The following is an 11930-nucleotide window of genomic DNA, read 5'->3' on the forward strand; positions in this document are numbered from 1 at the left end:
TTTCAACTCTTTCATTCTACCCTACCTTGTGAACATTTAGACTCTGTATGTAGCTGTATTTCTGGATCTGAATCTGGGTCTGAATACTTATAAACTGGAATGTCCAGTTCCACTAATTCGTGTCTTTTTTTGTTTTGTTTTGTTTTGTTTTTTGGTTTTTCAAGACAGGGTTTCTCTGCATTGCTTTGGAGGCTGTCCTGGAACTCGCTCTGTAGACCAGGCTGGCCTCGAACTCACTCAGATATGCTTGCCTCTGCCTCCCTAATGCTGGGATTAAAGGCGTGCACCACCAACGCCCAGCTTCAAGTGTCTTTTTTCTAAGAAAATACAAATAGGCACATGCTACTGTTCTCTCAATGAAAAATGCTGACCAAGGCCAAGATTTCAAACATTCAATGTAAAACACTCACAGTACAATTAGTAGCTTGAATGTTTCTAAGTGCTGTTTCCAGTTGTGTTATCAAAAAATGTAATGTTAAAGCAGGAACAATTTCTTCCCCAGTCTGGCTATTAGCTGCAACTTCCCTCTGTGGAGAAAAAGTGAGGTGAAAATGTCTTTAAGTTAGGATTTGTAAATATATTATACAGAAAGAAAAATGTATAATCCTTCCTTGTTAGAGACAAATTTTTTTTCTTGTTACCTTACCAATATATACTAGTTACATATTTGTTCATTATACTTATTGTTAACCAGCCTGATTAATTTCATTAGGTATTTTCTTTAAAATACCAAAGAAATAAATAAAATTTTTTCTTTGCCCCATCAAGCATGAAGTTGGCAGCATGTTCTACTACTTTAGAGAAAAGAATATATTCCACTTTCTTCTAATTCCTCAATTTTCTAGCACAGGAAATGTTTCTTTGAGATATGAGGCAGAGCTCTCAGCAGCCCTGTGTCTAGAGAAAATAGAGCGAGTGAGTGCATGGCTAAGCAAGAAAGGAGGGCACCCTGTTCTTTCGGTTGAGCTTTTGGTATGTACTGACAGTCTCTGCTCTCTGTGGTTATTTGTTACCCGCTCAACTTTGATAATTATAAAAAAAAAAAAAAAAAAAAAAAAAAAAGCAAAAAACACAGTCACACATGGTGCTGCATGCCTTTAATCACAGCACTCAGAAGGCTGAGTCATGTGAATCTCTGAGCTGGAGACCAGTCTGGTCTACATAGATAGTACCATGACAGCTGGAGCTAAACAGTGAGATCTTGCCTAGAAAAACCCTAAAAGCAAAAATGAACAATACATGTATTTTTTTAACTATGGAAAATTTCACTACCTTCTACAAAAACAAATATTCTGCCAAGATTTAATTCTTTATGTGAAAATGAATACACGCCTTGTAAGTATGAAAATTTGCTATTGTCTTTAATAAATGCCAAAATACATCTACACAAAATAAATTTCCTGTGTTTTATTGGTAGTAACTGTTTGATATGCATATCATACAGTGAGTGATATAAAAATTTCTTCAAGTGAAAAATGGGCAAAATAGGAAAATATTTTAAATGCCCTAATCTACTATTTATTCTACAAGGAATTAATTTTATTAATAAATAAAAATATTTAGATATACCTTGCATTTTTTGAAAAAAAAATAAATAAAACTTGTCAATATTTTTCAAATTAGGAAGACAAAAAACAAAGTAGTTCCTGGCCAGGAGTAGCAAATATATGGTACTGTTGATTCAAAAAAAAAAAACATTAAAACTTTATAGTTTACTACTACAAACCTACATTTCTATGATTACTTTTAAAATTTTTGTTAACAAGTCCATAATTAAGGTTGACAGCAAAACCTTTTATACATATTAAATGGAGATTTTTAAGAGACTGATTATACCATATAGATTTAAAAGTGATACATACTTGTATATTTGCACTACAGAGAAATGATGATTTTACCTGCATAGTCTGGAAAGAAAAGTCTTCTTGTATAAACTTTTCAACATTGGGGACCACACCTTTGGGTAGAGTACTGATTGCATTTAATAGCTTCTTTACTTCTAATAATATGTTAACAGGGTCAAGATCAGTAGGTATATCTGTTTTCTCTTTATCCTACAAGATATTTAATTTATTAAAATATACACAATACAATTTCATTTATTCTAGTGACAAAATCACCAAAAGTATTAAAAAAAGGGGACCAAGTTATTTCACATATATAGGTAAGCAACAGAACCATAAAATATAAGAGTAAGACCATCTCTGCTCCCAAAAAACATTATGCAGATTATTCTATGCAGTAGGAAAACTATTAATTAATCTTTCAGCTTCTTTCTAAACCCACAGAATTTTAAATGAATTAGGTTTCAAGACTTTAAATTAAAAATGAAAAGAGAATGACTTAATTAAACTCAGTCAGAACTGAGAAATTAAATAATCTTACTTATAGACAATATAGCCACCATTAATAGTTAACTGGTAAATAAACAGTTAAACCCAATAGACTATCAGGAAGAGTTGTGAAGAACCAGTGGAGAACACAGACAGAGACAGAGACAACAGATGGCAATCCTTCCTCACAAGAGAAACTTTGAGATTGGTATCAAGGTTAGTTTCTAAAAATAAGAACAAACAGCTTATAACAGACCTAGAAAGAGCTTGAGTAACTGAAAATGCCCAAGTGTGAGATGTTTAATCCTTGGATCCCTAACTGAACAACAATTAGATAGAAAAGAAAGTAAGGGTCAATGAAACACTGCAACACTGTACTCTGCCATAGGGCTGAGTCTGACAGTAATTCTTCCATCAGTAGCCATTTTAAAGAACTAATATATCTTATTTTTTACAGCATTTCATGTATGACAATTACACCCACAGTCTTTTAAAATGAGGTTAAAAACTGCCAGATATCCTTGAAAAGTACACAAATACTAGTTACAGAACCAGCTGACTTGATTTTCAAAAGTTTTTTCAAAAGCCTACCAAACAGCTTTTAAAAATCTTATAAGGAATGATTACTGCCCATAGAACAACTTTGTCAAATTAAAGATCAATTCTACAGTCAGAGTTACTAAAGAATTTGACACAATTAACAAATTTACACATACATGTGTATGGCATGAATAAATACCTCTCAAGGAAATGTCATGGATGTTACATGCTTATCCTGTATCTTAATTTTAACATTTTAAAATTTGTTGTCAAAATATATGATGCCTAATCTATTTTAAGAAAGTTTATTCAACATCTCAACCAAATTGAGGTTGAAATGTGTTGAGTTTTGAATGAAAATGGCTTCCAAGGCTCATATATTTGAGTATTCCAGCTTGTGGAACTGTTTGAGAAGGATTAGGAGGTGATGTGCTACTCTCTACTACCTGGTTGTGCCACAAAACGTAAGCTCTCAACTATTGCTCTGGTGCCATGTCTGCCAGCCTGCCATATTCCCTGCAATAATGGTCATAGGCTTACCCAGGAAATTCTGGCTCTCATTATTAAATATTTTCTTCTTTAAGTTGCCTGGGTTACAATGTCTTATCACAAAAATAAGAAAGTAACTTACAAAGTGTCTATCTTTTCTTAATTTCAGAGTCCTAGTTTTTATTTAGAAATGCCTTTTTCTAGACCTAACTATCCTGGTCCCTGCCTTTGCTCAATTGTATAACATGTGTATACTGGAACATATTATAATTATTGTGAAATATTTTTTTAGTGATAAACCCATGCTATTATGGTTATTTTATTTGCATAATATGTTACTATAAAACCTTCCAAATTTTATTAGCATGTGAATATCAACTATTAAGGAAAACTTCCAGGAAGGAAACTACTTGAGAAGTAAAATGCTAGGCTTATAACAAAAATTATGCATTTTTTCCCTTTATGAATGCATGGGTACCTTTTGTGTGCCTAATGTCCACAGAGGCAAGAATTGATCATGAGATCTTCTAGAACTAGATACAGACAGTGGTGAATTTCCATGTGGATACTGAAAACTGGATCTATATCCTTGCAAGACCATAAGTATTTATAACTTTTATGCCATCTCCCCAGCTTCTCATCTCAATAAGTTTTAAATTATTATGTAACTCAGGCTCATTATCTTTCACTTATACTTGGAAGTTCTATAGTAAAGATAATAAAATGAATTAGTTTCAGAAATAAATCAACAAAACTTTTTGAAAAATGAAATTCTAGATGTGTTTTCTTTATACATACATACACATTTTAACCTGATTTTGTTTGAGTTTTCCTTTGCATGCATAAATGAGGTTAGGAGGGTATATAGTGCTTGCCTAATATGGTTTCATCCTTAGTACTGCAAAGAAAAAACACTAACAAATGAAACTTGATTGTTAAGGTATTTCTAGATAAGTCCAATTTAATGGATTTCAACTCTTCATGAGAATTAGAATATCTTTGACATACAGCATCAATTACCCCAGAAAGACTTAATTATGAAAAATTTACATTTTCAAAAAGTGACTAAAAATTTTACACTTAACTTTGTAACTTCATATACAAATGAATCAACTCATTACTAATTTGCTAAATGTTAATAAAAATTAATTTTTTCTTACCAGCTGACTGACTGGTTTCTCTACTTTATTCTCGGTTTCTTCCTTGGTTTGCTCCTCCACATCAGGATTTCCACTTTAAATAATAATAATAATAAGGGTATTAAGAACATCTCACAAAAATTAGAAATTGTAGCAGTAAAGAATCCAAAAATAGAATCATCTCAAACTTTCAAAAGTATCACAGATGTCTATCAAAGACTAAAGTGGAAATAGGTACCACATCTCTTTGAAAGCTCAAGTTAAAGAAAAACCAGAAAAGTGACATAATCAACTCCTTATATTTACCAGATGCACAACATCTTAGCAACAGAGCTGCAACAGAGCTTAGTAACAGAGCTGCAGAGATGGCTCAATGGGTAATATGCTTGTGCTGCAAGATTAAGGACCATAGTTGGGATTCCTAGTACTCAAGTTAAAAGTCAGGCATCACAGCACATTCCTACAACCCCAATGCTATTGTGTTGGGGGATAGGTAGAGACTCCTGGCCAGCCAGAAGAGTAGAGAGAGGAATTGCAGGTTCAATAAGAGATGCTGCATCAAAGAACATAAAGACAGTGATAGAGGAGGACATGTGACATTGATCTCTGTCTTCCACACACTTCTGCAAGGCTGAGTGTATGCCCACACATATATAGACCAGACACACTTATACACCACCCACAAGCTTATAGCAATAAAGCAAGTAGAAAAAAATATCTTTGAAAAGGATGAGCTTCTTTTTGTGTGTGGGTATGTATGAAAATACCCTCCCAACATTACATTCTTTCTCTCTCAAAAACTAAACAGAAAACAAACAAAAAACAGTAAGACAAAAAAACATAATCAAAACTTAAGCTGCAAAAACAAACAACAACAGAAAACACAACAACAAAAACAGAACATGAAGTTGGTTTTGTGTCAGCAAACTGCTCCTGAGCATGGGACCTGCCCTGGAGAATAGAAATATATTTTGAGATCAAGTTTTTCTACATGGCTTAGGCTGACTGAGGACCTTTAAACTTCCTGCCTAACCTTATAAACACTGAATAACAGGTATATTTCATAATGTCAATTTTAAAAATCTCATATAATTTTATTGATTAAAAACATCTGAACTTCAAATTGCCCAGTTTTTCAAAACACACTGAGGAAGACTATCATATTTATAAATCATGAGTTGTTTTGGTAATAAGAAATAATCTGACAGCTTTTACTTTTAATATTGACTCTAATATTAACATATGCAGTGTTATATAATGATTTAAAAGATTTATAAAATTGTTTTGTAGCATCATATAGGAACTATACATAGGATCGTATGTGCATTCTATGCTCTTAATAATTCTGCAGAGTGGCACATAAAATATTGAAGTGAAAAAATGATTTATGTAGAATTATACTTTATAAAATGACTTATATTTGTATGTGCATCTGACATTTACCACTTATTATGTATAAACTGATTTCATCTGAGGAAACTGAGATAAACTATAGAAACATTTCAAAATATGGCTCTCAGTACACTTAGCATGTCATGGCTAACACAAATCTACTATCTTCACTAATTTTGTACTCTCCTAACAACCTCTTATTATCTAGGAATGAATGCAGCAGTATTTCAAAACCTTTCAAGGCTTGAGGGAATGCAACCTGTTCTTCAGTAAATACTTGATAAGTCCATTTCACAATCACTGTTTAATAGTTACTACTCCCAGATGCATATTAAAAGCAACTGTGACAGTTGCCCAAACCTGGCTGCACTGGCTAGTCTTATGTCAACTTGACAAACAACTAGTTATCAGAAAAGGAACCTTAATTGAGAAAATACCTCTATAAGACCTGACTGTAAGTAAGGCATTTTTTTAGTTAGTTATTGATAGAGGAGGGTCCAGCCCATTGCAGGGGAGAGGGGGCCTCATTCTTGGGATGGTGGTCCTAGGTTCTATAAGAAAGCAGGATGAGCAAGCCAGGGTAAGCAATCTAGTAAAAAGCACCCCAATGGCTTCTGTATCAGGTCCTGCCTCCAGAATCCTTTCCTGTTTGAGTTTCTATCCTGACTGGCTCAGTGATCAACAGTAACCCTTTCCTCACCTACTTGCTTTTTGGTCATGGGCATTTGGTCTCAACAATAGGAATCCTAATTAAGACACTGGCTCAAGAGCTTCTGATATAAGTATCATTAACTGCTATAGTTTCTCCAGCTTCCACAGTAAAATTAAGTACATAACCCCGATTAGTCTTCATCTCCTTTTGTACACAAAACAAAACCCCTTATCAAGAAAGTACAAATCTAGCCAGGCTGTAGTGGCACATGCCTTTAATCCCAGCATTTGGGAGGCAGAGGCAGGAGGATCTGTGTCCAGTCTGGTCTACAAGAGCTAGTTCCAGGACAGGCTCCAAAGCTACACAGAGAAACCCTGTCTCAAAACCCAAAAAGAAAAAGCAGGAAAGTACAAATCTTCCAGAAGAAGTACTTAGCAAGTAATTCTCGGGTGCATTCACTTTTCTGGTTTTGTATGTGTGTGTGTGGAACTATAATTGAACTCAGGATCTAGAATCTGCTAGGCAAGTACTCTACTATTGAACTACATCATCATCTTTCAGGGGCTAGCGAAGTAAATTTCCCAGGCCCACCTCAAACCTGACAACCTTTTACCTTAGACTCCTATTATCTACGATTAGAGGCATGTACAACCAACTAATTCTCTTAACCGTACTTTTTGCTCTTTCTAACTCAAATGATCACCTATTCTCTTCTGCTTCTACAGTCATCAATGTTTCTCACCTTTTAAAAATCAGTTCTAATGTCATTTTATGAAAACTCAATTGCCAATCAGTATTGTCTTTTCCCATAAACCCAGTGTCTATATTATACTTATGTACTTTGCCTACAAATATACATTTTATATGTATATTCCTACTACATCAGAAGCTCTACTTACAAAGTCTTTTTCTTAGGTCTTGATCTCTAAGTACCAAGGAATCAATAAATAGGTCTTCTATGCTATGCTTGTTACCTTGTATAAAGTGGCTTGAAAAAGAAAACAATGCCCCAAGTGGTGGTTGGAGAGATGGATTGGTCATTGAAGAGCACTGACTGCTCATCCAGGACCCAATTTTGACTCCCAACACCTATATTGTGGCTTATATCTGTTAACTCCAATGCCAAGGGACCCAATGCCCTCTTGTGGCTTCTTGCCACACTTCACAAACGCATGATACACATAAATACATGCAACAAAAACAGGGAAGCATGTGATTTTTTTTTTTTAAGTGATGACTGTGTATTTTGAAAAAAATGCCCCAAGTATGGAACAATATTTGATCCTTTGTTCTTTAGCTAGGGGAGAGTCCCTAGAGCTCAGTCTACAATTCCCTCCAATCAAAGTTTCTAAACTGCCTTGAAGTTTAGTGATATTTAATTCACAAGTTTTCAAAAGTTTATGAGGTAAAGTCTAATGTTATATTACCTTTGGAATATAATAAATGCAGGTAGTTGTGTTAACCCATTCCTTACCTCACAAAAAATTCTTCTGTTAGGGAATCCATGGTGCAAAATGTTTCTTTACAAGACTTATTCCAATGCTTGCAAACTAACTTTTACTATGGCCATTTGAACCTGTAAGAAAAAATAGTATAACAGGAATATACAAAATTTTTCTGTCTTCCCTGTATAGACCAGTATATGGCTACTTTTTAAAATGTCTTGACATTCCTATAAAAGAAAAATATAGTTTATATAATCACCTCCTAGAATTTACATTTTCCTGGGTATGAGTATATTTTATCAGTCTATAATCATATTAAAATAGTCTTTTTTTTTTTTTTGGTAGTTCTGAATGCTGTCTAAAACCAGCTTTTACATTATTTTAGTTTTCAATATTACGCAAAAGTCCTGTTTTGTTTTTTCTAGTAGTGGGAACTGTGCATCAAACCTCGTGCAACACACATACCTGCATGTGTCTAGCATCAGCAATCACGTTTTACAGCCTCAGCTGGGAAGGCCTGAGTGCCTAGCAACCAGGAGGAGGCAGGCAGACTGAAACTGTACCAGTGTCCAACTACAGTAAGCCAGAGGTGCTTAACTTTCTAGAAGTCAAAAGAAACCTTTAAAGTCAGGACTAACACAGAAGAAAGGTGAATCTAGTTTCCCTGAATGCATTCACTGTCTTCCTGCCACTGAGACTGCTTTTCGGCAGGACTTACCAGGCTCCTGCTTGACTAGAGGGTTAACAGAGCACTTGCTAGCTGCTAATTCAAAATCAGCTCTGCTGGTTGCTCCATGTCTCTCCATTTTTATTTTACTTTATTTATTCATTTATTTTGATACAGGGTTTCTCTGTATTACTTTGGAACCTGTCCTGGAACTTCCTCTGTAGCCCAGGTTGGCCTTGAACTCACAGAAATCCGCCTGCCTCTACCTCCTGTGTGCTGGGATTAAAGGCTTGCATCACCAATGCCCAGCGTCTCTCCAATCTTTAAATACTTAAATATTCTGAGATTCAGCCCTAGGAAGGAACTTCTTTCCATACTGACTTCATTCAACATTTAGCTCTGAAGCTTTGATTTCTTTGCACTCCCAATGTCTTTATTACTAATATACTTAATGGGATACACACAAATTTACAGACAACATATTGTAAACTGATGTCTAGATATCTACCACACTCAGCCAATTTTAACCTAAGTCAGTTTAACTACAGTCAATCCCCACACTCTCAGAGAAGAAATAAATCCTAATTTTTGGCTACTCTGTTTTCTAGTACAAGCCAGTTCTCTAAAAATGCAATCAAAATGTATGATATTTCCCTGAGTCTGTCACCAAACACATACTAACATTCATAATTTATTTATGTTTTATGTATTACCTGTATCTCTCATTAAAATAAAAACTCTACTTGGGCAGAAAGCATTGTATCCTCAGAATCAAGATATGTACTAACCACCTAACTTCATCAAGTGTATGATAGATGCATGAATGTCACAAGGCAGTAGCAAAAAGTCAGTTTTACTCAGGATTCCATACCTTATGCTTTTAAGTTAGAATTTTCAGTACTTTTCTTATTTTCTCATTTGGGATTTGGGTTAAAGGTTGTGTCAGGTTGATGTAAAAACTGAGTAAAACTGACTTTTTGCTACTGCCTTTGTGACGGTCACAAATCACCTTATTATACTTTATAATCTGTAAAATGGTAGTCATCTCCATAGCACTGCACTGTTATGAAGATTAAACAGTCCTTAGAAAAATGTTTTTAGATGCCAGATACTCAAAAAAGCAACATAATTCACTTTATTACTGTAAAAGGGAAACTAAATATATAAATGTGAAAGTCTGGAGATTTTGAACAGGGTTTTTAAAAGCAAAAGAGATTAAAGAGAAATGTCCTAAACAAAAACAATTATAAACAGCAGATTATAATGTTGAAAATCTTCCCTGTCACTATGTCCCATGTTGTAGAGATTACAATAATGCAATAAACTGAGAGAGTATACAGGAATAAATTATTTTAATATAGTATATACGTAGGAAATCTTAAGAGATATACTAAACTCTTAGACTTAACAAAATTTTGGTTAGTAGCTTACTTAAAAATACACCAAAGCCCAATACCTTTATTTTAGAGTAACAAAAACTCATTAGAAGAGAAAATTCTTAAGTAAGAAATATTATAATACCTAGAAATGCACTTAATGAGGAAAGTACAGAATTCACAAACTACATAAAATTTCACTGAATCTAAAAAATACAATGCATACTATTAATTACCTTAACATTATCTATACTTTCTTAATCCTACAATCTAGAAACCTGGAATCTCTTCCAGATTGTAAAAATGGCACTTGATGTAGGCAGCTTGGGGGGGCCTTTCCTACTTGTCAAAGTGAGGATGATTCTGCACACTTGTCAATGTATGTGAAAAGTCTTACTATGTTCTTACAACTCTATTTACCAATGACTGTACTTACCCCAGAAAACATAATTTTACCAGTCAACAATTTACTCTTCACATTGACTAACAGACTTGATAACCGTTTCCAAGGCCATTACATGACCTGATTTCCCACATCTTCCTGGCACACTGTCATACTCCCACCTTCATCCACTTCACTCTAACTAATTGGCAGCATTCTCTCCTACAAAGTATGGCTGATTTCTCAAGTATCGAAAGCATTTTCTCCATAGGTGTCTTTTTGTTTTTTGTTGCTTTTTAAGTGCGGCCTTTTCTGACTTTTCTTTTCCTGTCCTGATCATCATTATTCTAGAGTCTTTATTTTTTCCTCTTAACTTATGACATTTTTGTCACCAGAATGTTAAATCTGATGCCCATAGACTGAACCTCTAGTGACCAGGTCAGTGCCCATCCCAAAGCAGAAGCTCAAATAATTATTTATTGAATGGACAATCATGTGAAACAAAATACTCTGGGACTTTACTTAATGAAAAGACCGAAGCAGTGAAAAAGTCACAAAGAGAAGGCTGCACAACTTCAGAAGTCAACTGGCTCCACTCTTTACTCAAGGAGCATTTCTTACCCATGTCGTGAATTCCAAGAGTACTTTTCTATTGGACTGTTCCCCTATTCCTTTATTAGGTGGTTACTTCTCTGCAGCCAACCCTTCCTCGCCTTTGTTCTGAGTGGCAATCCCTGGCCCCTTATTTGTTTAAAATGGAATGAATGAATGGATGCATAAACGAATACTTTATCTACAAATTCTTTCGCCAATAACAACAGCACAATCATTTTCAGCCATCCGTTACCTTTACTTTTGTTTTAATATGAAAATAAAGCCTGTCTTTGAAAAGTAGTAAAGCAAACAAACAAAAAGTTTCCCGAATTGACAAAGCATTTCAGACTAATTTTCAGACTAATTTCTTAGTCAAATGGGCTCCGTTCTACAACCTAGCTTAATCCGTTACTCAAAAGGCGTTTGAACCAACCAGTTGCTGGCTCACTTCGTTAAGATATCCATGCACATTACCTCTCATACAAAAAAAAAATCTCAACAATGCCTTTTTTTTTTTTTTTTTTTTTTGGAGCCATTTAAATACACAAACTAATCGAGCCGGACAGGAGCAGACGCCTTCGCCTACAGAAATCGACGCCGATGAGAACACTGTGCTGGGGGGGGGGGGCAGTGTGGCACATCCTATTGTCAGGCCGTGGCTAACTTGCCACGGACTCGCGACGGCCACAGGTTCAGCCGTCTCCGGACACAAGGGACGGACGGGTGCTGGGGGCCTTGCGGCCGCTCCCGCGCCACATGCAACCTAAGTCCGGAGTTCCTCACCGTGCTAGGCTAGGGGGAAGCGCCCGTGTCAGGAGCAGAGGCGGGCGGGCGGACGGACGGACGCACGCACGCACACCAGGCCCCGCGGCGAGCGCCGACGCCGACGATGCCCGCGGAAGCAGAGCCCACGCCGCACAC

The 11930-nt window shown here is 35.5% G+C and overlaps 1 protein-coding gene across 7 annotated transcripts in view; it reads right to left on the reverse strand.

Annotated features, from left to right (window-relative positions):
* The window catches only part of Dzip3 (DAZ interacting zinc finger protein 3), a 728188-nt gene that overhangs the window by 49678 nt on the left and 666580 nt on the right, over nt 1–11930 (reverse strand). For 2 of the 7 annotated variants that reach the window (XM_051191576.1, XM_051191575.1), the window contains exons 1-5: nt 11793–11874; nt 8020–8121; nt 4523–4595; nt 1899–2054; nt 411–527 (exon numbers count right to left, since the gene is read on the reverse strand). In XM_051191576.1, the coding sequence (XP_051047533.1) occupies nt 411–527; nt 1899–2054; nt 4523–4595; nt 8020–8051 (378 nt within the window). In that variant the 5' untranslated portion in view covers nt 8052–8121; nt 11793–11874. Of the gene's footprint in view, nt 1–410; nt 528–1898; nt 2055–4522; nt 4596–8019; nt 8122–11036; nt 11064–11792; nt 11877–11930 lie in introns of those variants that run through there. The other 5 variants (XM_051191573.1, XM_051191570.1, XM_051191571.1 and 2 more) reach the window with 5 other exon arrangements.

The sequence above is a fragment of the Phodopus roborovskii genome, unplaced genomic scaffold (genome assembly GCF_943737965.1).
Source record: "Phodopus roborovskii unplaced genomic scaffold, PHOROB, whole genome shotgun sequence".
Classification (NCBI taxonomy): Eukaryota; Metazoa; Chordata; class Mammalia; order Rodentia; family Cricetidae; genus Phodopus; species Phodopus roborovskii.